Source organism: Paramisgurnus dabryanus, chromosome 14, assembly GCF_030506205.2.
Source record: "Paramisgurnus dabryanus chromosome 14, PD_genome_1.1, whole genome shotgun sequence".
Lineage (NCBI taxonomy): Eukaryota > Metazoa > Chordata > Actinopteri > Cypriniformes > Cobitidae > Paramisgurnus > Paramisgurnus dabryanus.
This window is the reverse complement of record NC_133350.1, coordinates 34178434-34204408: the sequence shown is the minus strand read 5'-3', so window position 1 is coordinate 34204408 and position 25975 is coordinate 34178434. Positions and strand designations below refer to the sequence as shown.

The 25975-nt window shown below is 37.7% G+C and overlaps 1 protein-coding gene across 1 annotated transcript in view; it reads left to right on the top strand.

Moving 5' to 3' along the window:
* iars1 (isoleucyl-tRNA synthetase 1) overlaps positions 1–25975 on the top strand; it is a 92681-nt gene that overhangs the window by 34202 nt on the left and 32504 nt on the right. Inside the window, exons 14-23 of the mRNA XM_065265944.2 lie at positions 8561–8687; positions 11005–11078; positions 14070–14264; positions 14500–14586; positions 14743–14826; positions 18601–18745; positions 20357–20477; positions 20621–20712; positions 23473–23550; positions 24735–24856. Of these exons, the coding sequence (XP_065122016.1) occupies positions 8561–8687; positions 11005–11078; positions 14070–14264; positions 14500–14586; positions 14743–14826; positions 18601–18745; positions 20357–20477; positions 20621–20712; positions 23473–23550; positions 24735–24856 (1125 nt within the window). The remainder of the gene's footprint in view (positions 1–8560; positions 8688–11004; positions 11079–14069; positions 14265–14499; positions 14587–14742; positions 14827–18600; positions 18746–20356; positions 20478–20620; positions 20713–23472; positions 23551–24734; positions 24857–25975) is intronic.

Here is a 25975-nt window from a genome sequence, read left to right as displayed (position 1 = left end):
GCATTGGAAAGGTCCACACCACCCATGCACCTGTATGGACAGATAAGACAACATTGAGGCACATATTTTTTTTCATTTATAATCTATATTCTACTATTTTACTTGCATATGCTACTATTTTACTTGCATAAAGTAACGCAGAAGCACATAGACAGACACACACACACACGCAAATACGGGCACAAATACCTGTGCATGGGCGCATACAAACACACTCGTGCATGAGATCACAAAACACGCACAATATATCACAACACGCACCCAAACAAAGCTCTATTTTACTTGCATAAAGTAACGCAGAATCACACACAGACACACACGCAAATACGGGCACAAATACCTGTGCATGGGCGCATACAAACACACTCGTGCATGAGATCACAAAACACGCACAATATATCACAACACGCACCCAAACAAAGCTCTATTTTACTTGCATAAAGTAACGCAAAAGCACACACAGACACACACGCAAATACGGGCACAAATACCTGTGCATGAGCGCAAACAAACACACTCGTGCATGAGATCACAAAACACGCACAATATATCACAACACGCACCCAAACAAAGCTCTATTTTACTTGCATAAAGTAACGCAAAAGCACACACAGACACACACGCAAATACGGGCACAAATACCTGTGCATGAGCGCAAACAAACACACTCGTGCATGAGATCACAAAACACGCACAATATATCACAACACGCACCCAAACAAAGCTCTATTTTACTTGCATAAAGTAACGCAAAAGCACACACAGACACACACGCAAATACGGGCACAAATACCTGTGCATGAGCGCAAACAAACACACTCGTGCATGAGATCACCAAACACGCAAAAGATATCACAACACAACACGCACCCAAACACAAACCTCAGTACCAACAGTAAAATATGTTTTATAATACAATAAAACACTTACTTGTCGAGAGTGAAGTCTCCCCCATCCAAAATATCTCTTCCTGCTACCGAGTCGACGGCGGAAACGCTCTCTTTGTCTGAAACGTCTTCCTCCAACAAATCACTTTCACGCCTTGTACACTGCTCGACAACTTCTTCAAGTGAAAAGTTTCTTTTACTTGCTCTTTTCGACATTGTAAAACTTTTTAGACGCTCAATGCTTTCCTAGCACAGCACTAGCAGCTTTAGCGCACGGCCCCGAGTCACCACTGGGATTTGCGCACAGCGCGCAACCCAACGAATGATTGTTTGTGCACGGCCAATCGGGTTACAGGTTGAATCTTTCTAGTCAAGCGGCATATCATTCTTTTCAGAATCGTATTGGCTATCAGATACGCCCGTCATTTGCAAACTCTGACGCGACAGGATCGATCTATTGTCAATCAAATAGAGGACGGTCCCATCCTCGCTCAAGGGCATTCCTTGTGTATTTCTCCCTGTTGTCACCTATGATAAGCACCTATTCGCTCAAGTGAGGTGTCAATCAAAAGGGCAGAGTTCAGCGGCCATTTTGACTTCAACACATCTGCAATGTTTTCAAGTGAAGAGACGGTACACGACGGAATGCGATTTGGTGGCTTTGTCGGCTATTTCTAAATGATACTACTATGTTCCTTGGATGTTTATTGACATATACATGTGCTGTGGACTAAATATTTCACTGAATTGGATTTACTGGACCCTTCAGAGTGTAACTACACCGTTTTTGTTGGAATTTTATGGATCTTTGGACTACAAGAAGGCTTCATAGGTCAGTTTATTAATTTTCATACACATTTTGTAGCTGGTTTTTTGGTTGTTGGTTGTTTGACAAACACTCTGATTGCACTGACTGTGTTGACTGGATCTTAAAATGGTTTACATCGTTCGAATCACAAGAATCTCAGCTTTTTAATGATATATGATATGTTTAGGTTTGTCTTTTTTAAGTTGTTGTATTTCCCAATGTTATCAACCAAAACACATGCAGTGTGCCGCCGGCGGTACTGCGGATTCGGATCAGGTTTTAATGAAAGAAATTACAATATTTGGCATATATTTTGGCTAGTATATTTTTGTGTACAAAAGTAATTTCAAGTTCATTTAAGTGATTGTGTAGTGTAGATGACAGCTGTATATAAATAATTGATGTTCATGGCTATATTTGAAAAATTGGGTTTGTAAAATGAATCCAAGTAATGTAATTCATATGTGTAATCAATCCACCTCATTTACATAACACCTAAAAAGACATAAACCAGGCTTGGTGTAATTGTCTAACTGGCGTGTATGCCGGCAGCTGTGCACTACAGGGATGTTGTGATGTAAGTCATGTTTGGGCCGATGACACAGCAGCACAGGTGTTTAGCAGCGGGTCGGGCTGATCTGCTGTCATATGAATCACCTGCACACATTACTTAACTCTACAGTCATGATATTGCACTAGACATCAAATCTGGGCTTCTCAGTTTCTGAACTATTAAGATCCTCTGCCTAAAAATAAAAAAAGTGAAATGTGGTTTAATAGAAACTCATTTGGTTTATGCAGATAGATTGGTTTAAAGGAACAGTATGTAGGATTGTGGCCAAAACTGGTATTGCAATCACAAAACTTGTGGCTAAAACTGGTACTGCAATCACACAACTGGTGGCCAATACACAAAATGACAACATAAACATCAGTTGAGGGCTGCAACTCCACTTTTTAAATGACAATATCCTGGCCAGACCACTGTTGTCAGTGATATATGTATTTGAAATGAAAATGATTTCTTAATGTCTAGTGACATATCAGGGCCATTTTATGATTAATTGATATAAATTTCTTACATACTGTTCCTTTAATAATAAGGCATATGTGAACAATAAAGTAAACTAATACTGTGAGTACTAACCCTTACAAAGATGTTTGTGCAGTTGTTTTGCCACCCAGACAAATATAATGAAATGCACTAAATATATTAAATTTCCTAAATAATATGTTTTATACTGAATTAGGCGTATTTTTCACTTGCAGTCTTATTAAGGAGTCTCAGTGCGTACAGTCTGAATCTGTGAGTGCCACTAATGGTTTTTTGAGGGCACCATTACTTTCAAGTCGTCCATCATATTCTATGCAGTGTGGCTGTATGGTATAGAAACACACACATCCTTTAATTTGAACTAAATGACGGGGGAAACACTGCACGGTTAGCAAATATTCTGTATGTTAGGGATTCTGCCGTTTATGTAGCTGTACTGTTCAACTTTTTTGCTCTTCCATACTAATAAACCGCTTTAAAACTAATAACCTTCTTCATTACTTCTTAATGGCTTGTGCAGGGCCACCTGCATTTCATTGTGTAATGTCTTTTATTGAAATCTTTTGAAGTAGGTAAGTGATCGCCTCAATGCCACAGGGAACCATTATTGTTGATGACCTCCTTTAGATATTTTTATTTCATGAATATTTTTCATTAAGCCATTATTTCTTCAAAGATTTTTCATATTTGATATCAGTTCCAGGAAGTTTTACATGTTTATTTTGTGAAACAGCAAGAATGTTCTTTGGATGTTAAAGAACCATTTAGCTAAACATATTTGTTACAAGATGTAATTTCGTTAAGTAAAAATTTAAGTAACATTTTGTCTGTGAAGTTTCAGCTCAAAATACCCCACATGTCGTTTTTATAGCATGTCCAAAATGCCCATATTTGGGTGTTGTCATGTCTGTAATTTTAAATGCAAATGAGCTGCTGCTCCTCACTTCCTTACCAACAAGACAGTAAGCACTTTCAGTAAAAAAAGGTCTGATTCCTGTAGAAACAGTCTGAGACAATCTCACTATTGAAATATAGCGGACAGCATACAACTCGTACACTTCATCGCTGTGGTAATGCAGGACTGTCAGTCAGTGGCCGTAGGTGGGGCTTTATCAGTGTGATGTCACATTAACAAGAGTATCAAAACCGCGTGTCTAAAGAGACCGCTTTAGTTTAATGGGGATTAAAAAAGAAGGAGTGGCTGGATTTTTTCACTGTAGGTTGGTTGTGTTCACACACATTTTAAACACACATTATGTCCAAAATAGTGTATTTTGTGTATTGTGTTTGCATAATAGGTGCACTTTTCCCTAATTGTTAAAAGGTTGATGATGTTAAATTGGCCTCAGTCTACAGTTAGACCGAGCTCTTATAATTCTACATTTAGTCAGAGATGAGGGAGAATCGAGGAGCAGAGGAATCATTACATTGATGTATTGGGTGCCGAGGTGGAACCTAAATAGAAATGCCTCATCTCAATGAGAATTTATGAAGTCGATGGTTGTCTGATGAAACCGCAATATAGTACATGCTGACTCTGAGGTGTTCTCTGAAAGCTCTGTCTGTAAGAGATATACTTCAACAGGATGACGCCCAAGAGGAAATTTTACTTTTCAATTTATTAAGTAATTTAATTCCATAAGGAAAAATAGGATGGCAGTAAAATCTGGAATAGTTTTTAAAAACTGACCTGATATTGTGTCATGTAATAATAGGAGAAATGTTGCTGTTATCAGGGTTTTCTACAAACATGGACTCAAGTTTGCAAACTCTCTGTCATTCTGACATTGAACCACTGCAGTATTGTCAGGCACATTTTATCCTTACTATATTCATACCTGTCGACCCTCCTGTTTTTCCTATAGGATTCTGCCGTAGTTTACCATTTTATCCCGCTATCATCCTGTTTAAATATTTTCTTTCTTTAAAAAAATCCCGCCAATAAAACAAGAACACTGGATCCAGAGCAGTGTTGCCAGACGTACAATAATTAGCGTATTTGTACCATAATTTTTTGCTCTACAATCAAAAATAATACAATCCCAAAATGTATGACAATTTCTACATTTTTTGACAATTCAAATGATCAAATGGCTTCTATACTATTTGATCTAACTGTGGATCTTACATCTGCCCTGATTATTGTGAGGAGAACATGAATGCATGTAACGCATGTCTTCTATAGATTGGTTTTGGCTAGAAGGGATACAGCTACAACCTAAATCCTGTGAAATGTTGGGTTTAGGGTTAGGTTTAAAGGTCACATATTTTTAAGCTTTCTAGAGTTTTATTTTAGGTTATGATGTCCTTAAGAATATATATTTGCAGTTTAAGTACCAAAAACAATCTCTATATATCTTTTACAGCTCCTCTTTCAGAAGCTCTGTTAAAAACAGGTCATTTTGGCCTGTAATGAGTAATATTCATGAGCCTATCTTCTGATAGGCCTGTTGTTTTGAGTGAAATACGCAGTTGAAATAAAGTTACCCATGGAATTACACTAAGTGTTAGTTTCTGGACACTAAATGTTAGGTTAGTAAACCAACAGACACAGAGACTAAGAGATTTTAACTTTACCATGTTTAACTCAATAAACAAAGAGACACCAACAGGGCTTGTGTCTGTAACTTAAGAATACAAACAACGTCTGATTTCCAACAGATATTCTATCAAAACCGGTGGCTACCAAAGACTTTAACGTTACAAAACAACACATAAGCATCTAGTTATCAAACACGTTAGCGTTGCATAACTTGTACAATATATAGTTTCAGTTTTACCCTGGCTCCATAATGTAACTTAAAAGTTAGGACTGCTGATAAATCGCATGCGATTGTCTCGTGCATCTCTTCAGTAAAGCCGCTTCATTGATTAGAAGTAAATCACCATCAGCTGCTTTCAGTAGCGGCAACCAGCAGCCGGTTCTGAGAGCAGGTGATGCCGCTTTACTACTAACGAGATGCGCGTGACAATCGCGTACAAGTTATCGTGCAGCCCTGCTTAATATGTGTTTACTTACGGGTTGTGGATTTAAGGTCGGATCCAACAAAGTAAGGACTGCAACATCTTTGATGAGTAGATTCATGTAGAAACCAGCATTGAACTGCCACAGTGAAGCAGTCACTTGTGAAATGTTTAGAACAGACGGCTAAAGTCAAACTATTTTTTGAGGAATTTCTAATTAAATGAATATTAGCCATTGTTCTCGTATATTAATGTTTTTCAAAAGCCTTTGCAATGATTTAGTTTCCTGACATCCATCAATTGAACAGCATTTTCTCACGTGGTGCAATATTCCTTAGGAGTTTGTTTAGCAAAAATGGTGGGGGGAGGTGGACGGTGGACAGTGCTCGGGGTGGAGACTGAAGGCGGCGACTGTCTCTAGGTGACGTAGCAACTTCACGGAAGTACAAACGAACGTTTTTAACTCACATCTACTTCAAGCAGGCTGTGTGAATTTGACTCTTAAATGACTGTTTTGAAATGTATATGGTACTTACATAGCCCCTAGACCTCAGTTATCATGAAAAAAGCCACAAAATTTTCAGTTTTGACCATATCTGACCTTTAAGGGTAGGATTAGTATAGAAACATCACTCATTCGGTGGAATTACACGTGATTTCGGTGATTGCTATTTCCCTTCTAGCCACAACTCCATCTCTTCTCATGTTACGTTTTCTTGGCCAATCATCGTTGAGAATGACTCTCTCTTTCACGAGTTAACGTTCCTGCCACGGTGCTTAGGTCAGTAGTTTCCAGTCAGTTTTGCGACGACTATCCCCCCCCTAAGGTATACCTAGTTATTTATCTACTGGAAAAATCTGTAGGCTATCAAAAGTTGTTTGTCTAGATCAGTGCTTCTCAATCCTGTCCTCGAGCACCCCCTCCCAGAAAGTTTTAGATGTCTCCTTATTTAACACACTTGATTTAACTCATCAGCTTGTTAGGGAGACGTGTTTACCATTTTGGTTGATAAGTTGAATCAGGTGTTTTAAATAAGGAGACATCTAAAACTTTCTGGGAGGGGGTGCTCGAGGACCAGGATTGGGAAGCACTGGTCTAGATAAATAGCTGTATTTTGCACATTTGACTTACAATAATTTTCTTCCAATTTCTATAATTTTGAGCTTCTGGTGCGATCCTTGGACATTTCCAATCTGGCAACACTTGATTCCAAGGAAGGAGGATGTTGAGCAGTGTGAAAAGTTACACAAAACGTAGGGCCCACCAACAGGCATTTGTTGTAACTTTGTAAGTTTAGGATTCCAATTAAACTTACATTTAATTCATACATTGACATTTGTTTTGTATTTCTAAATGTGTTTTTTTTTTTTTTTGCATATTTCCATAAAAAATATTTTGGTTGGTCCTGAGATTATACCTGTGTAAGTGAGCAGTGGAATAACGGGGGTGGGGGGTTAATATTGGGACATTTCCCCCATTTTCAAATCCCAATGTTGATAGGTATTACTATAGTACAAGAAAAGTGTACTTTTATGATTTTATGGACCATTTTTCAGTGTAAATAACCACAATGCTCTGTTGGTCTTGCTTTATTGCAGAATTTGATGTATGTCAGTCAGTTGATCAGTACAGATTGCAAAGCTGGTTAGGTTTTTCACAGACTGTTTTAAATAGGAAAATTTTATTGCATTTTGTAATCAATCTCCAAAACAAAGGACAGAGACCTTGTTCTCTGAATGATAATGTGTAGCATATGTCAGTTCAGTCAGGCATTCATCCTTCTCAATATGCTGCATTGTGGCTGAGGCATTGCATCAGAATGAAGAACTTCATTCAGTTTTTCTCGCTCAATATTTCAAATCTTCCCCGTGAGTCAAGATCCATAAATCACCCAAGCGGCATATTTTTGATATAGATGTCTTTTTGCTGTACTATATTATGTATTGGCTTTTGCCATACCCCCAACACTGGTCCCAACCCTGAATGTCGCTTTTCTACAACGCATCAAAATTTGGATGTCTGTTGCTACATTCACACAGTCAATGTTGTCAGTGGTTGATTACTGTGTTTAGTGCATTTACATTTGGCAGACATTTTAATCCAAATCGACACATCACATTTAGGTTATATATTTTATCAGTATGTGTGTTCACCCACATCCTTGGCACTGCTAACACAATGCTTTACCAGTCGTGTTACAGGAAACTTTTATAATGTCCTTGTCACACAGTGTTTTACAGAAGCAACCGTTCAGTGAATTTTAAATGCAATAAAGACTTGTGTGCTCAAGTAAATATTAGTGCTGGGCAAAGATTAATCGCGATTAATCGCATACAAAATAAAAGTGATTTTTGGCATAATATATGAGTATGTGTTGTGTGTAATTATTATGTATAAATAAATACACACACATTCATGTATGTATTTAAGAAACATTTACATGTTTATATATATTTATTTATATTTTTATATATTCTATATTAAAAATAAATTTAAAAAAATTATATATAAGTAAAACAATTCTGAAATGAATATATGAATGTGTGTGTGGTTAAATATACACAATAATTAGACACAGTACACGCACATATATTATGCAAAAAAATCGCTTTTATTTTGTATGCGATTAATCGCGATTAATCTTTGCCCAGCACTAGTAAATATCAAAATTCAATCAGCGGCCTACAGTGTTGCAGAATATTTGGATTGCCTCCAGACCTCAAAACTCATTTTGTGTGTGATACAAAATCTGTATGTGTATGAACGTAACAGTATTTGGTACTCTGAAACAGGAGTGACACCACTTTCTGAATTTCTCAGTCAACTTCTGTTTGTTTTGTACACAGGGTTCCTGAGTTCGTGAAAGAGAAGCGGTTTGGCAATTGGCTGAGGGATGCACGAGACTGGGCCGTCTCCAGGAACCGATACTGGGGGACACCCATCCCGCTGTGGGTCAGTGACGACTTTGAAGAGGTCAGTAACAGATTAGTGAGCTTTTTAAGAACAATGGCTATGTTTACATGCACAAAGTTTTATCAATTTGACTGAATTCATATCGATTGCAGGTTACGGCAGTACAGTTTATATGTACCCTAAATATTGCAATCTGATTAAATTGTTTGTTAACATGTACATTCTATATAATCCAAACCAATTGTCTGAGCAAGCGCACAGCCAGGGTCGCCCAATAGACCTTATTACTATCCCAAAAGCATCCCAATGACTATTTACAGCCCAAATACCAATAACTAACAAACAAAATCCTTTCATCTCTAACCCGCAGTTAAAACAGTAGCCCAAATCTGAAAAAAAAAGGAGGATGACTTGGCAACACGGCACAAAGCAGTTCATGATTTATCTCATTATAAATGTACAAAGTCAAAGTGGAAATGGAGAAAGTTGTTCTTAAGAAGTTTTTAGATATAGGCCAAGAATTTTTTTTAAAGGCACCGTGCACTTTTATTCCTTTACGTAAAGTTATAAAAAGATATGAAAGCTGCAGAATGTGGCGTGATCCCATTACTTTAATAATGCGTGTTGCAGTTTTCTTGCTTTTGCATGTTTCTGTAACAAGAATCATCTTATATGTAAATATGAGGTAAATATAAGTCTTAGGCACAATTCTTCTGCGCATGTGCACAATGTATTTTTGCATCTGATTGAGAAAATACTAAGATTCACGCGTTTACATGCACACTTTTCTCCTGATGATCAGATAACAGAATGGACTGCACCACACCTTTCAATACGATCCAAATTTACATCCGATCGACCCCAATCATATTGATTAAGGTGTTTACATGAAGGAATTTCAATATGACTAAGCCATCAATATGTTTACAAACCTATTATGTGGTTGCATGTAAACGAAGCTAATGAGAATGACGGCTAAAAAAATGAAGAGCTTGGTTAATGCAGATTTATATAGACGAGACCCAAATATGGCTTTTAGGTCATGACGTCACTTGCGTTTTGTTTTATGATGACGGTTTCCGTTTGAGCTTCTTCGAAGGGTCGACCATCTCAGACATTAGGAAACTATCAAATGCATTTGTTTGTCTGCTTTTCTTTAAATCTTAACTTGTGAGAAGTCAGAATTGGGTTGTTGGTGTCTTTGCCCGCAAAAGATGAGTTTCTCTAAAAGAAGGACAACGACCTGTTTCCTGAAAATAGCATAATGAGTTGTTTCTCTGGAGTGTCTCTGACTCCCTGAGCGTAGCGGGGCCAGAAAAGCGCAGCTCTCTTGCTCTCTGCCGAGGCGTTTCTATCTGGGCCATATTACCTGAGCCCAGCGTAAAACGGGGACATCGGCCCAACCTTGCCACTCACTTTTGGTAACACACTTTTGTAGTAAACTTCACTGCCCACCTGGTGAAAATGAAGGTTGTCCTGGTTTTTGACCGCTGCAAGATTTGTACAGAAATCAGCATGTCATGTTATTTGTGTATATGTTATGTGTATTAATGGTACATTTATAAGGTCATGCAATTTTATAATTATATTATATATTATATTATGACTTGTTCTTAGAATGCTACAAACATGAATAATACCTCAAGTCTTGTGGCTTGGTAAAGGAGATTCGAGTTATTACCTTTACTTCCTGTGCAATAAAAGAAGTAGACTTACATTGAATGACAAACACAAAACATATCTAGAGGCCATTATGTAGTTTGGCTGCTATGTTTTAACTTGACCAAGTACACAATCACCTAGCATTGCTCCAGCTTTGAGAAAAGAAGACAATTCACGCATTTAGATGCAGTTTTCTCCTGACTTTTGAATCACAGATTGGTCTACACCATATTTTTTTTTAAGATGGACCTCAATCAAATCAATTAAGGTGTTTACATGAAGGCTTTTCAGTTAGATGGAGCCATTAATTCAATCACAAATGGATTATTTATTTGCATGTAACATAACTAGTGGGTTTAGCAGTTTGCATGAGCAGGCAGCCATCACCAAACCACTTTTGAACCTATATATGAAGCGTTATATGTATCTCAATACAGAATTGTTTTTATTGTTACCAAGCGTTTAACCTCTGCATTTGTTTTGTTATAATAAATGTTTCTCAAGAACTTTTACAAGAAAAATATAGCACCTGATCTGTCTTCTCAAAGGTTTAGAAATTGATCTTCTAATAAAATGTGCTGGTTGATGGCTCTATCGGTCTCACTTCATTGGCCATTGATCTAAAGAGCAGCATCACATCTATCTTCAGAAGATGTTTTTTTTTATCGTATCCATGACTATCATTATTTGCTATTCTGTTTTTGGCCATGTTTAGGTGGTGTGTGTGGGCTCCATGGCTGAACTTGAGGAACTGACAGGAGTTAAAGTAACTGATCTTCACAGGGAGAGGTGAGTCACTTTACACATCCATCCACAGGTAACAACACGTCATAGAAATCAGATTCTTTTGTCTGGTCCTCAAAACAGAAGAACTTTTAATTGAGATTTATAACGTAGTCTAACTGTGTTCCATACACTTTCTGGCTTTTCCGGAAGCTTTCGTCTACTCCTCGAAGCAACTTGCTCAAAATAAGCATGTTTCTGTGCGCATTCTCCGGGGGGAAGGCCTATTGTATAAGTCACAGTTTGATTGATGTCTTTTGGAGCAGTAGTTTTTGAGAAAAGTGAAAAAAAGTACCTCCTCCGCCTGTGTATGGAAGATTATAAGGGAAAACGGTGTTCCGTACATGCAAACAATGATGTTCCGTACATAGCGAAAAACTTGATTTCAGCTGCCAAAATGGACATTAAAAATGAAATAATGTTTTATTTTACTTGATTGTGTTGTTGTTTAATTTGTTAAAGCATAATGAAAGTTAAGTTAAACATAATCACTGCATACAGGATGGTGCAGACAGACGTGCTGTCCGAGTGGCTCTATGTGGTCATCGGATGCAACCGACTTAAAACATTAAATATTCCCATTTCAAATATTTTTTTCAACAAAAGGACATTTATTTAACCATTTGTGATAAATATAATTCATTTTATAAAGATGTAAATACAGTGTGAAGCATAAATTAAACCGAAATCCCCATTTTTGCTACCCCACTTGTCTCTCCCGAAGCTGCAGTCTGTTAGCATTAGCTTGCCCACCGGCCGTTTTCAAACACAGGGGGCGCACCCTGCAGACTTACTGAATAATCACTGAAACAGTTTGCAGGAGGTACCCTTTCCTGGTCGTGGATGAATGATGGGGAAATGATGATGACACAGATATAAATTTAGTGTGTGACCTCAAATTATTTATTGAGTTATTGGCAGCTAAAGGTCGTCTGTAAGGAACATCGTTGTGTACGGAACACAGTTAGTCTACGTTACAACAACCGAAAGCTATTTACTCACCTAAAGGATTATTAGGAACACCTGTTCAATTTCTCATTAATGCAATTATCTAATCAACCAATCACATGGCAGTTGCTTCAATGCATTTAGGGGTGTGGTCCTGGTCAAGACAATCTCCTGAACTCCAAACTGAAACTCCTTAGTGCCAATTGGGCATCGTTTAAATGCCACAGCCTACCTGAGCATTGTTTCTGACCATGTCCATCCCTTTATGACCACCATGTACCCATCCTCTGATGGCTACTTCCAGCAGGATAATACACCATGTCACAAAGCTTGAATCATTTCAAATTGGTTTCTTGAACATGACAATGAGTTCACTGTACTAAAATGGCCCCCACAGTCACCAGATCTCAACCCAATAGAGGATCTTTGAGATGTGGTGGAACGGGAGCTTCGTGCTCTGAATGTACATCCCATAAATCTCCATCAACTGCAAGATGCTATCCTATCAATATGGGCCAACATTTCTAAAGAATGCTTTCAGCACCTTGTTGAATCAATGCCACGTAGAATTAAGGCAGTTCTGAAGGAGAAAGGAATAATTAACAAATCTCATAAACTGATATTTTATTCACAAATAGAATATAGATAACATATCAAATGTTAAAAGTGATACATTTTGAAATGTAATGGCAAATATTGGCTCATTTTGGATTTCATGAGAGCTACACATTCAAAAAAAAGTTGGGACAGGTAGCAATAGGGGCCGGAAAAGTTACATGTACATATAGGGAACAGCTGAAGGACCAATTTGCAACTTATTAGGTCAATTGGCAACATGATTGGGTATTAAAAGAGCCTGTCAGAGTGGCAGTGTCTGTCAGATGTCAAGATGGGCAGAGAATCACCAATTCCCCCAATGCTGCAGCAAAAAATAGTTTTCCGAGTTTCTCAAGAGAAAAAATTCAAAGAGTTTGAAGTTATCATCATCTGCAGTGGTAATGTTTAGAAATAGGAATAATTTCTCATTCTTGTCTAATACAGGCTTCTAGTTGCTCAACTGTCTTAGGTCTACTTTGTTGCATCTTCCACTTTATGATGCACCAAATGTTTTCCATGGGTGAAAGATCTGGACTGCAGGCGGGCCATTTCAGTACCCGGATCGTTTTTCTACGCAGCCATGATGTTGTAATTGATGCAGTATGTGGTCGGACATTGTCAAGTTGGAAAATGCAAGGTCTTCCCTGAAAGAGACTACGTCTGATTGGGAGTATATGTTGTTCTAGAACTTGGATAAACCTTCTAGCATTGATGGTGCCTTTCCAGATTTGTAAGCTGCCCGTGCCACACGCACTCATGCAACCCCAAACCATCAGAGATGCAGGTTTCTGAAAGGAGCGCTAATAACATCTTGGGTTGTCCTTGTCCTCTTTAGTCCGGATGAAATGGTGTCGCAGTTTTCCAAAAAGAACTTTAAATTTTGATTCGTCGGACCACAAAACATTTTTTCACTTTGTCACCATCCATTTTAAATGAGCCTCGGCCCAGGAAAACCGTCTGCGCTTCTGGGTCATGTTTAGATATGGCTTTTTTACCTATAGAGTTTTAGCCGGCAATGGCAAATGGCACGGTGGATTGTCTTTACTGACAATGTTTACTGGAAGTATTCCTGAGCCCATGTTGTGATTTCCATTACAGTAGCATTCATGTATGTGATGCAGTGTCGTCTAAAGGCCTGAAGATCACGGGCATCCAGTACAGTATGGTTTTCCAGCCTTGACCCTTACGCACAGAGATTGTTCCAGATTCTCTGAATCTTTGGATGATATTATGCACTGTAGATGATGATAACTTCAAACTCTTTGCAATTTTTCTCTGAGAAACTCAGAAAAAAACTTTTAAATATGCTTTTAGAAATGCTAAAAGATGAGTTTAAGTAATATAATTATGGGATACAGGGCGACTTTAATGCTCATCTGCTTCATTAAAGACATAACACATAATCCTGTTACACTCAAAGTCTGATCGTATGTTGATCTGTGTGTGTTTTAGCATCGACCGTCTGACTATCCCCTCTCGCTGTGGAAAGGGTCAACTTAAGAGGGTCTCTGAAGTGTTCGACTGCTGGTTTGAGAGCGGCAGCATGCCTTACGCCCAGGCGCACTACCCGTTTGAGAACAAGCGAGAATTTGAGGATACCTTCCCGGCAGATTTCATCGCTGAGGGCATCGATCAGACCAGAGGATGGTGAGGAACCTGCAAGCATGGGGCAGTTTATGATGTTATGGTGTCATGCCAAAGCGGTTCAACAGTGTGTTGGCATCTTTTGAATCTGTTAAATATTTAAAAAAAATTTTTTTACATCCCACAGAATTTCTGTCCTCAGACCTCTTGTTATTTTTAACCCTGCTGTTCTTTACCAAGATGAAATCTAGAGGATGCAACATTCATTTGTTATTGAATAATAATGTTGATTCTTTAGGTTCTACACATTACTTGTGCTGTCCACTGCCCTATTTGGGAAACCCCCATTCAAGAATGTGATCGTCAACGGTCTTGTTCTTGCAAGGTAATTCTTGTGTTTAATGTAGGATTTCATAATGTTTAGCCTCAAGTGCTGTCAGATTCACAGTCTGCGGACCCTAAGGCAGTAATACAGTACTGCTTCAGCACGCGTGTTAAAAACACAGTGACATGAAAACACTGAATGTTTTTTTGTGTGCAGTGATGGACAGAAAATGAGTAAACGTAAGAAGAATTATCCAGATCCAAACTTAATCGTGCAGAACTACGGCGCTGATGCGCTCCGGTAAGCACAACGCATTAATGTATTACAGCACTAAATAACATCACCATGAAAATGCTTGTAGGGTTTTTTTCTAGTTAATAATAACAGAGATAATGATATCAGAGTCTGTCCTAATAAAAATGTATTTGCCACATTAAAAATGCCCGGAAGCATAGTTGTGGCATGGCCATATGGATAATTAATAAAATATATTAATATCTATCCATATGGTGCAATACACACTAAAAACGTTTCCTTCTTGCTTTTTTGTGTTATTGGATAAATGCAATAAGTGTTTATTGATCCTACAATGGAGAATAGTTTAAGCCACATTGACACACCTGCCAAATTACCCTGAAACATAATTTTTTTTTGCATCTATTCAATTCAATTCAATTCAATTTTATTTATATAGCGCTTTTCACAATTGTTAATTGTTGCAAAGCAGCTTTACATGAGTAGATGTAGAGGAGAACATTGAAAATCAATACATAGTATAAGAAGTAGAATATAGCGGCTAAGGATAAAAAACGTGTAAGCGAGCATATTAATAATGTAACGTATACAGTAAAGTGCTAAGTTAAGCCAAAGTTGGCTGACTCTCCCTGGGACTAAAAAACCCCCTAGGAGAAAACCCAATGGGAAAAAATCCTAGAAGGACAAAAAACCCTAGGGAGAAATTAATATTTATATTTATAATATATAGACACGGTAGGGATAGGAAGCGTGTAAGCGGATTAAACTGGTTCAGCCGGTGGCCGTTGGTCGCGCATCGGTTGGGCATCACGTTGAAGGACAGCCAGTTGATTAGTGGTGCGATGACCTTCACAGCAACAGGAACTGGGTCTGTTTGTCTCATTGTCCTCAGAGTCGAGGACGAGACAGGGAGACAAAAACAGAATTCTATTAGCGTAGGGGCCGTTCGCATGTAATGCAAGTGTCATACATTATAGTGGTTTAATTCAGCTCGGTTCCAGACAGGCTAACTATTGCGGCAAGAGTAAATTACCTGTATGAGGTATGTGAGTGTTTTGTTCTAGACAAAATAACTACTGCGGGAAAAGTACATTTACTGGACATTCTATGTGAATGCTTTGTTAAAGAAGAATGTCTTAAGTTTAGATTTAAATTGTTCGACTGTGTCTGATACTCGAACATTATTTGGTAAATCATTCCAGAGCTTAGGGGCTAAGTAGGAAAAGGATCTACCACCTTTAGACACTTTTGATATTCTAGGGATAATTAAGTAACCCGAATTTTGTGATCGCAGTTTACGTGGTGGATTGTATTCTGATAGTAGTTCTTTTATATACGAGGGCGCTAGGCCATTTAAGGCTTTGTAGGTGATTAGTAATATTTTAAATTGTATGCGATATTTAACTGGTAGCCAGTGTAAAGATGCCAGAATTGGAGTAATGTGGTCATACTTTTTAGATCGAGTAAGCACTCTTGCGGCGGCGTTTTGAACCAGCTGTAGCTTGTTTACCTGATTTGCATGGCATCCCCCGAGTAACGAGTTACAATAGTCTATTCTAGAGGTCATAAAAGCATGGATAAGCTTTTCTGCATCTGATGCAGACAGCATATGGCGTATTTTTGAGATATTTCTAAGATGGAAAAATGCTGTGCGGCAGACGTTGGAGATATGACTATCGAAAGATAGATTGCTGTCAAACATTACGCCTAAATTCTTAACCGTGGAAGATGGCACCACCGTGCAGCCATCTATGGGCAACTTGTAATCTGACATATTATGTTTGGAGCGATTTGGTTCAATAATAAGTATCTCTGTCTTATTGGAGTTTAGCATAAGAAAGTTATGTGCCATCCAGTCCCTAATATCACTAATGCAGTCTGTTAGCTTAGCAAACTGGTGGGTTTCGCTAGGATGTGACGAGATGTAAAGCTGGGTATCATCCGCATAGCAGTGAAAACTTATGTTATGTTTCCTGATAATGTCTCCTAGAGGTAACATATATAACGAGAATAGGATAGGGCCTAGAACTGATCCCTGAGGTACGCCGTATTTAACGGGGGAGTGATGTGACTCTTCCTCATTTACATAAACAAAGTGATATCGATTGGTTAGATACGATCTAAACCAGGCTAACGGGAATTAAAGCAGTAATTAAGCAAGAGAACTGTTTAATATGTTTGCATTCTTTTAGGCTTAAACGCATTTAAAAATGTTGAACTTATATAGCACTTTCAATTGAAAAATGTATTCCCTCATTTGTTGGCTGTAATGTTGTTTTTGTTCACTGAGATTTTAGTTTCACCTGGTTAAGCACTTGATTATAGATTGCTTTAGCAGTCATGTGTCCGATGACTTGTGTCACAATTAAACATGCAACGCAGTAAGATGTGTGGTTGGCACAATAACATTTAATGTGTCAGAAGGTAGTGGAGAGCGGGACACAACCTAATGCTTTTTGGTTTTGGCTCAATCATTAAAATTTTTTTGAGTTTGATTAATTATATTTTTACACAAGCAACACACACATCTCTGCTACAAATGAACATTTGAAGTTTGTTTCTATTACTTACCACTCTTAGACAATTACACCAAATGTGACATAAGTGCAAACGTTACAACTTACCCCATAGGTGGGGTTAATTGTAACAGGCTGAGGTTAGTTGTAACACTTGCTAAAAATTAAGTTTGCAGGCAAATATTTCAAATATTACTATTTTGTCTATATACTTGAAGTGGATATTGTTTATATATGTCTATAATTGACAGGTATCCACACTATTCATCCCTCATCTAACCATAGTTCAATTATAAATGGATATTATAGATATGAACAAAAATAAATTTTGACACACAATTTTTGATAAGACAGGCACATTTATTTTGTTGGCAGCCAGCAATCATTAGTGTGTAGCCTATTTAAAACAATGTCAAGAATTACGCCAACGTTAACTGTTTTCATATTGTAAGTGCTGGTTAAAAAATTTTTCAAGCCCCCCAAAAATTTTCCAAGAGCTGCAGACATATTTAAAAAATGATGCTATGTTTTAGTCAACAAGACACTGATTAACATGACATAACATTGGGTTTGGTATCTTACACACCCAACTTAGAAACTGAAAAAATAAATAAATTATTGCATCTTACAAATCATGCATTTACAGTATTAGACTATAATCACCTCGGACGCATGAAAAACAAGTTGTTGTCACTTTGTTGATTGACTAATGCTAATAAACAAAAAATTTGGAGTTTAGACACCGTATAGACCATTTGCAGTCCAAAAACAATGCTTTAAACAAGAACAGAATTAGCACTTCTAATACTTGTATTTGTTACATGTGTTTTTTTAATTTAGTGACGTTGGTACAAAAGTTCCAGTATTTCTAGCAGGTTCTGTATACTAGAACCTAGTTCTGTAGTTAAAATTGGGGAATTATGTTTTTTTTGGTGAGAGACACCTCTCTGTTAAATAAAAATTACACTAAATAGTCTGCAAAAAGCATCAATTAAAAGTTATTTCTCTTTGTCATAGTTTAAGGATTGACTGGGTCTTGGCAAGGGTACAATAATAAAATCTACATCTAGCTAAATACATTTATGGTTAAAAGTATCATGAATCAAATTTTCTTTTGATTTTGTTCTTAGTTTTTGGCAACATAATTAAATGTAGCTTCTTTGACATCAGTAAGGATATTCTTTGATATAAAGTCCTAAAGCTCCTCTTGAAGTTGAATGATCTTCCTCATTCTCTTTTAGCCTTGGCTCACTGGTCTTATTCATCCGAAAGTGTCAAATTCACACTGTTTCTTTCCCAATAGACTGTATCTGATCAACTCTCCTGTGGTCCGTGCTGAAAACCTTCGCTTCAAAGAAGAGGGGGTGAGAGATGTGCTCAAAGATGTCTTCCTACCCTGGTACAACGCATATCGCTTCTTGGTGCAGAACATCCAAAGGTTGCACAAGGTACATGATCTGATACAAACATCCCTTCTTAAAGCCTTTGTATGTACTGAGGCTCTGGAATTCAAACACACACCACAAAAAGCAATACATAGGCTTCTGTGCGATCCCTGTGGTTACAGTTTGTGGAGGAATCAATTGCAGCCACTCTCTTTACTCCATTAAACAGTATTGCCAATGTGACCTGTAGACTATATCTGGTGTCATTTGTTAACGAGTTATCAGACAAAGGGCCCTATTTTAACGATCTGAAACGCAAGTACGAAGCGCAAAGCGCAAGTGAGTTTGTGGGCGGATCTTGGGCGCTGTTGCTATTTTCCCGGCGTGAGAAATAACTCTTGCGCCGGGCGCAAATCAATAAGAGGTTGGTCTGAAGTAGCTTCATTATTCATAGGTGTGGTTTGGGCGTAACGTCAAATAAACCAATCAGAACGCTATCCAACATTCCCTTTAAACGCAAGGGCGCAAGTTCCATGGCAGGTTGCTATTATTATGATGGATTTACCAGGCGCACGCCAGGAGCGGTTCACAGCCGAGGAGACCGACGTTCTTGTAAGAGCAGTCAAAGACAGAGAAGTTGTTTTGTATGGGGATAGGAGAAACCCGCCCAATCAGCGTCGGTTAAACAGGCGTGAGAGGAAATAGCCACAGTCTCATCAGCTGGCATCCCCATCGTTGCGCCAAGCACTACAATGATGTCAGGAGACGGGGGAATCCCAAGCTTGCCAGCATAAATCGGGCACGCCGTATAACGGGAGGTGGATCTGCCTCAGGACCTGACGCCAGCAGAGGACATTGCTGTGTCCACCCTCACTGTGAAAGGGTTTTTGGGGGCTTTGAAATCGGACCCAAGAAACGCAACCAAGGTCCAACCCCAAAGTACTCTTACAAATCAAGTTCATATTCATTAAGGTTTCTTATGAAAACATTTTAATTATTATTTACATAAAATAAACGTAGTACAGCCACACAACAAACTTATCAAAATATTTTAATCGTTATTTGCATGAGAATTTTTTAACGCAGCCACACAATAAATAAAAACTATCACCACAATGCTCACCACTATTTTTTTCCTTATCTCATGTGTTAATATTTTTTATTGTAACAATTTATGATTTGCAAAAATAACTGTTGCATCTGTGTAGATTAGATAAGCAAAGTGTATGCGCGTTGTGCATGCTATACATTATGGTCAAGCATGCGCCCTTAAAATAGCATAATGAACAACGCACAACGCGCCACTGACTTTGAACTTTTTTTTTTCTGGTCAGTGGCGCAATTGTTTTTTGAAACTGCAAAATAGCACCAGGGATGGTTTGCGCCAGAACACGCCTCCTTTTTTGCGCTGAACCGCCCAGGGAGCGCAAGTTCATTCCCTAGTTTGCCGACGTGCGTCTGTGGAGGGAAAAACCCGCTGTGCGCCGGTGCAAAATACGAATGATACATGCGTCACTGACAAATTCAATTGCGCTGGCTGCAAGATAGGGCCCAATAATTACTTGCACTTTTTAAACAGAGCTCACCTCTAAAGTAGTGCACAGCATCAGGAAACAGAGCCTGCTTACTGAGTCCAGTTTTGTCTCACGTCTGTTTGGTAACTGTACTCATTAGGAAGAGTCCATAGAGTTTCTGTACAACGAGAGGACAGCCAGCTTGAGCGAAAACATCATGGACAAATGGATCCAGTCTTTCACTCAATCACTCATTCAGTTCTTCAGAGATGAGATGGGAGGTGAGTAAAACCAGGCACAGGTCTGAGATCACACACTTGGTTTTTCACACCCACCACACCAGATAATGATGTGTAACTCCTCAATCTGAACCTTAGATGGTCTGAAATAGATGATGTCTGTTTTTGCGTGCTTGTATTTTCAGCCTTCAGACTCTATACTGTGGTTCCCAGGCTTGTCAAATTTGTGGATATGCTCACCAACTGGTATGTGAGGACTAACCGCAGGCGACTGAAGGTAGGCTAAAAATGTGACTAATGCACAAACTCAGTCCAGAGCAGCCTTTCTTACAAAACATCACGAAACCTGATAAGAACGTGTCCGGTTCATATTTAACTTCAACATACAGTACAAAGAGAAAATTTATTATATTTTGCTTTAAATATTATTTTTTGAGCCATTTCTTCCCTAAATTCTAATTTTCTTAATGCAAAAAACTACCGTATTGGTCGAATATAAGACAACCTTGATTATATGACCTTTTGTGTACCTTTTGGAAAAATGCCTTTTAAAGACCAACTCATGTCTTTCAAAAAGAGACAGACAGTTTTATTACTACTGTAATGCAGATCTAATATAATGTTAGACATCAGGGGCCGGATTCACGAAAACATTCTTAAGACAAAAAATAAGAAAGTTCTTAAGAAAAATTATAAGAAGTGCGTAAGAATGTTCCTAAGTGCAATTCTTGAAAATTTCTTAAGAAGTTCTCAATTTTGTTCTTAAGAATATCTTAAATTTGTGTCTTAAGAATAAAATGACAAGCTTTTAAATGAATTAAGATACTGGTTTAAGATACCCTACTAATGAGGTAACAATACACTTATCCATTAATCTTTTGACTACCTTGCGATTATTAACGCGATACAAACTAGTGATGCATTACTACATGATGTTATTCGCTGTTGTAACAGAGGCCAGCTAGTAAGGCGGTGCGGTGCGTAAATATAATTCCATAATGTCCCAATCGGTCCGTCATGCGGGTCGAGCGCTCTGGCTGTGTGTGCGTGCTTCACTCTCCGTGCCCACGGCTTCGTCTCCCGCGACACACGCTCATGCGTCAAAAGACGGACGTGGAGGGTGAAGCGTGTCCGCGGTTCCGCAGCCCTCGACTCACATGACGGAGCGATTACCGGATCGCCTCCCGCTTAGAGGGACTGAGTGGTTAAGTAATTTCACAATGAATGTAGGCTATTATGGAGGAAGTTAAATGTTTGCTAATATTATTAAAACACTAATACATATTTGTGTTTCATGACATATTACTGATTAAGCCATTAAACTTCATTATATGAGTGTGGAATTCCTCTTTAAACTAATCTATGTGAAGTAAACTGATTAAATTTTCATTTCAGACTACAAAATAAAACATGTCACATTTAAAACAATCACATTAACTTATAAAACATCTTACATTTTGAGATTTAAGACTACTGTAAGGTTATCCTAACTTAAAGATGTTATTTAAGACAGTTTATTTTTCGAGAATTGGAATTCTTCTTAAGTTTTTTCTTAAGAACATACTTAAGGAAAAAAATAAGAACTTTCTTAAGAAGCTTTTTTGAGAATACAAAATATTCTTAACTTTTTTCTTAAGCTTGAATTTAAGATAAAAATGGCAGTTAAGAAGATTTTTCTTCTTAAGAATGTTTTGTGAATCCGGCCCCAGATGTTTTTCCCCAACATTAAATCAAACTTTCACTAACAAATTATATCTGCAGGAATTCTTGTCAAAACAGATATTTTTAAAACTGGAATTCTGTAGATGTATCGCACTTGCACGTCTGTCAGCCAGCACAAACAAGTTTGTTTCATGTCTTATTGCTCTGCGCAGCCTGCACTTTATTTTCTTATTCCTGCATGTTTTAAAATCAAAACCAAAATGACAGATGCGCATGTGGATGGAGATGTATCTTTGTATTAAGATTAAGCATTTAGGATGGTACACCTCTCCACAAAGAGCAGTAACAGTGATCCATGATCGCTTTGATCCCTCGTCTTGAGGAAACCAAAACATTTGTTATTTTCAACAAGATCTTTGTTCCAGAGTTTACTTTAGCCACCAGTCCGAACATTAAAGAAACAGAGACCGGAATTAATTTCTGTCCGGACGAGTAACCATGACAACACGCGTGAATCTGTTGAAACCACCTAAATAACCTGCAGTTCATTTGGATTTAATAAAAATTAGCTTGGGCCGTCCATTTCATTGTGAAAAAACACGTAGCCTATTAATATTTCATTAACAGTAGAAGTCTACCTTACAGTTTATCAGGTTGCTTTAGTCCAGACTTAGTCCAGCTTTAGTTCTTGTTTGTGTATTCGGCACCACCAACTGTTTTTTGCAGGTGTAGAGTATGATTGAAATTGTAATTATCTAGAGCTAAAATATATATTGGCATCGTTTATTGACGGGTATTTCAATGAAAATATTTTGTCTTATATTCTGGACAATATGGTACTGTGAAAAATAAATGGTATATGTTTTTTTTTACATAATAAATAACAATTTACATAATAAGTCTTTTATAGTTCTAAATGACAAATACAGGGTTAAATTAAATGATCTTAGGGTAATCCACACATTTTTGTGAGATTCTGAACAATTTCAGATGCCCTTCTGTAAGAAATTCTTGGTTTATTTTTTTGAAAATAAATGAAAAATGGTGTGCCACAGGGGTGTCTGTCTTGAGCCCGATTTCATTCTGATGCTCAGAAAACCACCACACCATGCCGTTTTCACCATACCTATATAATCAATTTTACTTTTATTTTCTCTTTCAATTCTTCTCAAATGGGGCATGCGTAGCTGTCACTTCATGTACAGTGTTACTCTTATGTCATGTTCCATTATCATCCTGTGTTTACCGTGACTGTAAATACTCTGAGCAGGACCTGCAGGCTTAAACATGATGTCATAACACTGCGGTGTAGTGTGCACATGTTGTGTGTTATGTGGTTTAACAGTGCATCTATAAGAATCTTTCTCTTTGTCAGGGTGAGAGTGGTACTGAGGACTGCATGCATGCCTTGGAGACCCTCTTCAGTGTGCTGTTCTCAATGTGCAGACTGATGGTGAGTCACACCAGCGCTCGCTGGTCCTGCATCTGTTCCTTAAATAAAGACACATTCCGAATGAAATGTTCCTGTTGCAGGAGGAAAAAATGGAACAGAGTGCACATCAGTGGGTAGTGATAAAATGCTTCAATATATAGAGGTTTAAAGCAAGGCTTGAGGAAGTTTTATATTGCATCACAGGAATTAACTTTTATTTTTAGCAATCCAGTGTAAATTTTTTTTTTTTTTTATCCCTCATGGTGAAATGTCACCAAATTCTGCATGCATGAAGTTATTATGGGGTCGATGGGATATATAGTTGCCTTGCAACTAGATATTTTAAGCAATATTTAACACTTACCCTGCGTCAAAAAAGCTCAAACTTCCATAATATATAGTTAGCGAAAAGAAGTAGGTGAGGCAAGTAGTGTCCAAATTCATAGCATTCGAAAAACAATAGTGATAATCTATGCCACCATGTTGGAGCCCCTCTTCTCATAGATGACGAACTGTTACTTTAGGATATCAGCTTAGCTTAAGATAAGAAATATTTGTGTTGTTCAGCCAGATTACTTCTCAACAATTCTGCAATGCTTTGACTATAAGTCTAGAAGCTCAAGCATTGTTTTTTGGAGTGCATCATATTCATTCAGTAGGATTATAAATACATTTGCAGTTTCTTATTGGATAATTTTAAATATAACACCTTTACATGAAAAATAAGTTCTGTTCTTAAATGAAGAATATGCCCTTTTGCCATTGGACCCTGATAATAGTTCCCCACATCTCCAGGCAGTCAGAGCCGGTCACTTCTGTTCAAAACTATGAGGGCAGACTTAATTTACTGCATTAATTATTTGCTGACCCAAAAGGTAATTTGAAAGATAAGGAGTCTTACAAAGTCAGTCAATGCCCCATTTTCCTGGTCAGTGATTTTTGAGTAAGTATTTAATGTTGGAATTAATCCTTATAAGAACAAGAACTTCAAAGTTATGGAGATTAAGCAGATGGTGAAAGACCTTAAAAAAACCCTGAAAAATCTCTACATGAATGCTGGATATGAATTTGATGTCTATAGTTAACCCTGTCTTTGTGTCATGATTATGATTTTAATAGAGTTTGCTGTTTGATCTGGATGAGATGGGAAACTATATAAGATGGAGAAGGGTTTTTGAAACTAATGAATCTTTTGTTGTTTTTAGGCCCCATTCACTCCATTCATAACAGAGCTGATGTATCAGAATCTGCGTCACCTGATTGATCCGGTATCAATGGAGGAGAAGGACACAGGAAGTATTCACTACCTCATGCTGCCACATGTCAGGTACCCAACATAACCGTTATTATACTGCATCCTCACATGCTTAGATTAAAGCAATAAACCCCAAGAAGCAGTGGGTTACCAGTGCTTCGCGTTGTGCCTAACAACGCCCCTTAGCTGTTATAAAATGCACTGTAACCCCACTGCTTCGAGGGGGTTTATTGCGTTTATAAAACGGTTACTTCATATGCATAACGTTAGAGGGATTTTATAAAATAAAACACAAATAAGTTGTAATTATATTAGTACAAATATTACTCTTCCGCCAAACAAAGTAGTTCCTCAGAATCAATTGTGACTGAAACAGAGCGCAGTTCCCAACCAACACAGATGCAGCAAAGACACAATGAAAATATGATTTAAGACTGTGTTGTTTATTTTATAAATCACCATTCATCTAATTTATACATTAACATTGATATTGTGCAACTGTTGAAGTGATGATGATCAAATATGCTTGGAAGCATGCTGAACTCTTTCCCAGTCAGGGTTTTTTTTTTTTTAAGTTGCCACCCAGTTTTAGTTTAATGCCTTGCAGAAAAATTATCTTCTTTAAATAAACATAAAATATCAAATGAAAGAACAGACCATCCGCTTTCAAACAAAAACAAACAAAAAAAGTTTCATCCTACCTTTATTTGTTCTCTTATAACCTCTCAATATTTTTAGCTAAAAGCGGAGATAATTCCATTTTTGTGAAGAACTTTAGTATGAGATTAGATTCAAAGCCATGAAAACTTACACGCTGTTGATTGAATTCGTCAGTGTTTAAGTTGGGTAAGATCGCCACCCAGTGGATAATAGCGGACGTATGAACTTGAGTTAGAAACTCCTCAGACAACGTTTTCTCTTTATCGATGAGATGACTCAACAATATTTTTGACAGTTATCTGGATATCGCCATTAATTGTGCAATTGTAGACAAATTAAAAATATGATTAAAGACACTGTTGTTTATTTTCATAAATCAGTACTCAGCAACAGTGGCACAGTGATACTTATGTAATGTGGTCTGAACCGTGAGGTTACCGGTGTATTTTGTCATGGCTTAGAACGCGTTTCAACCAATCAGAATGAAGAACCAGAACTGCCTGTTTTATAAATTACAGTTCACAAGCGTTT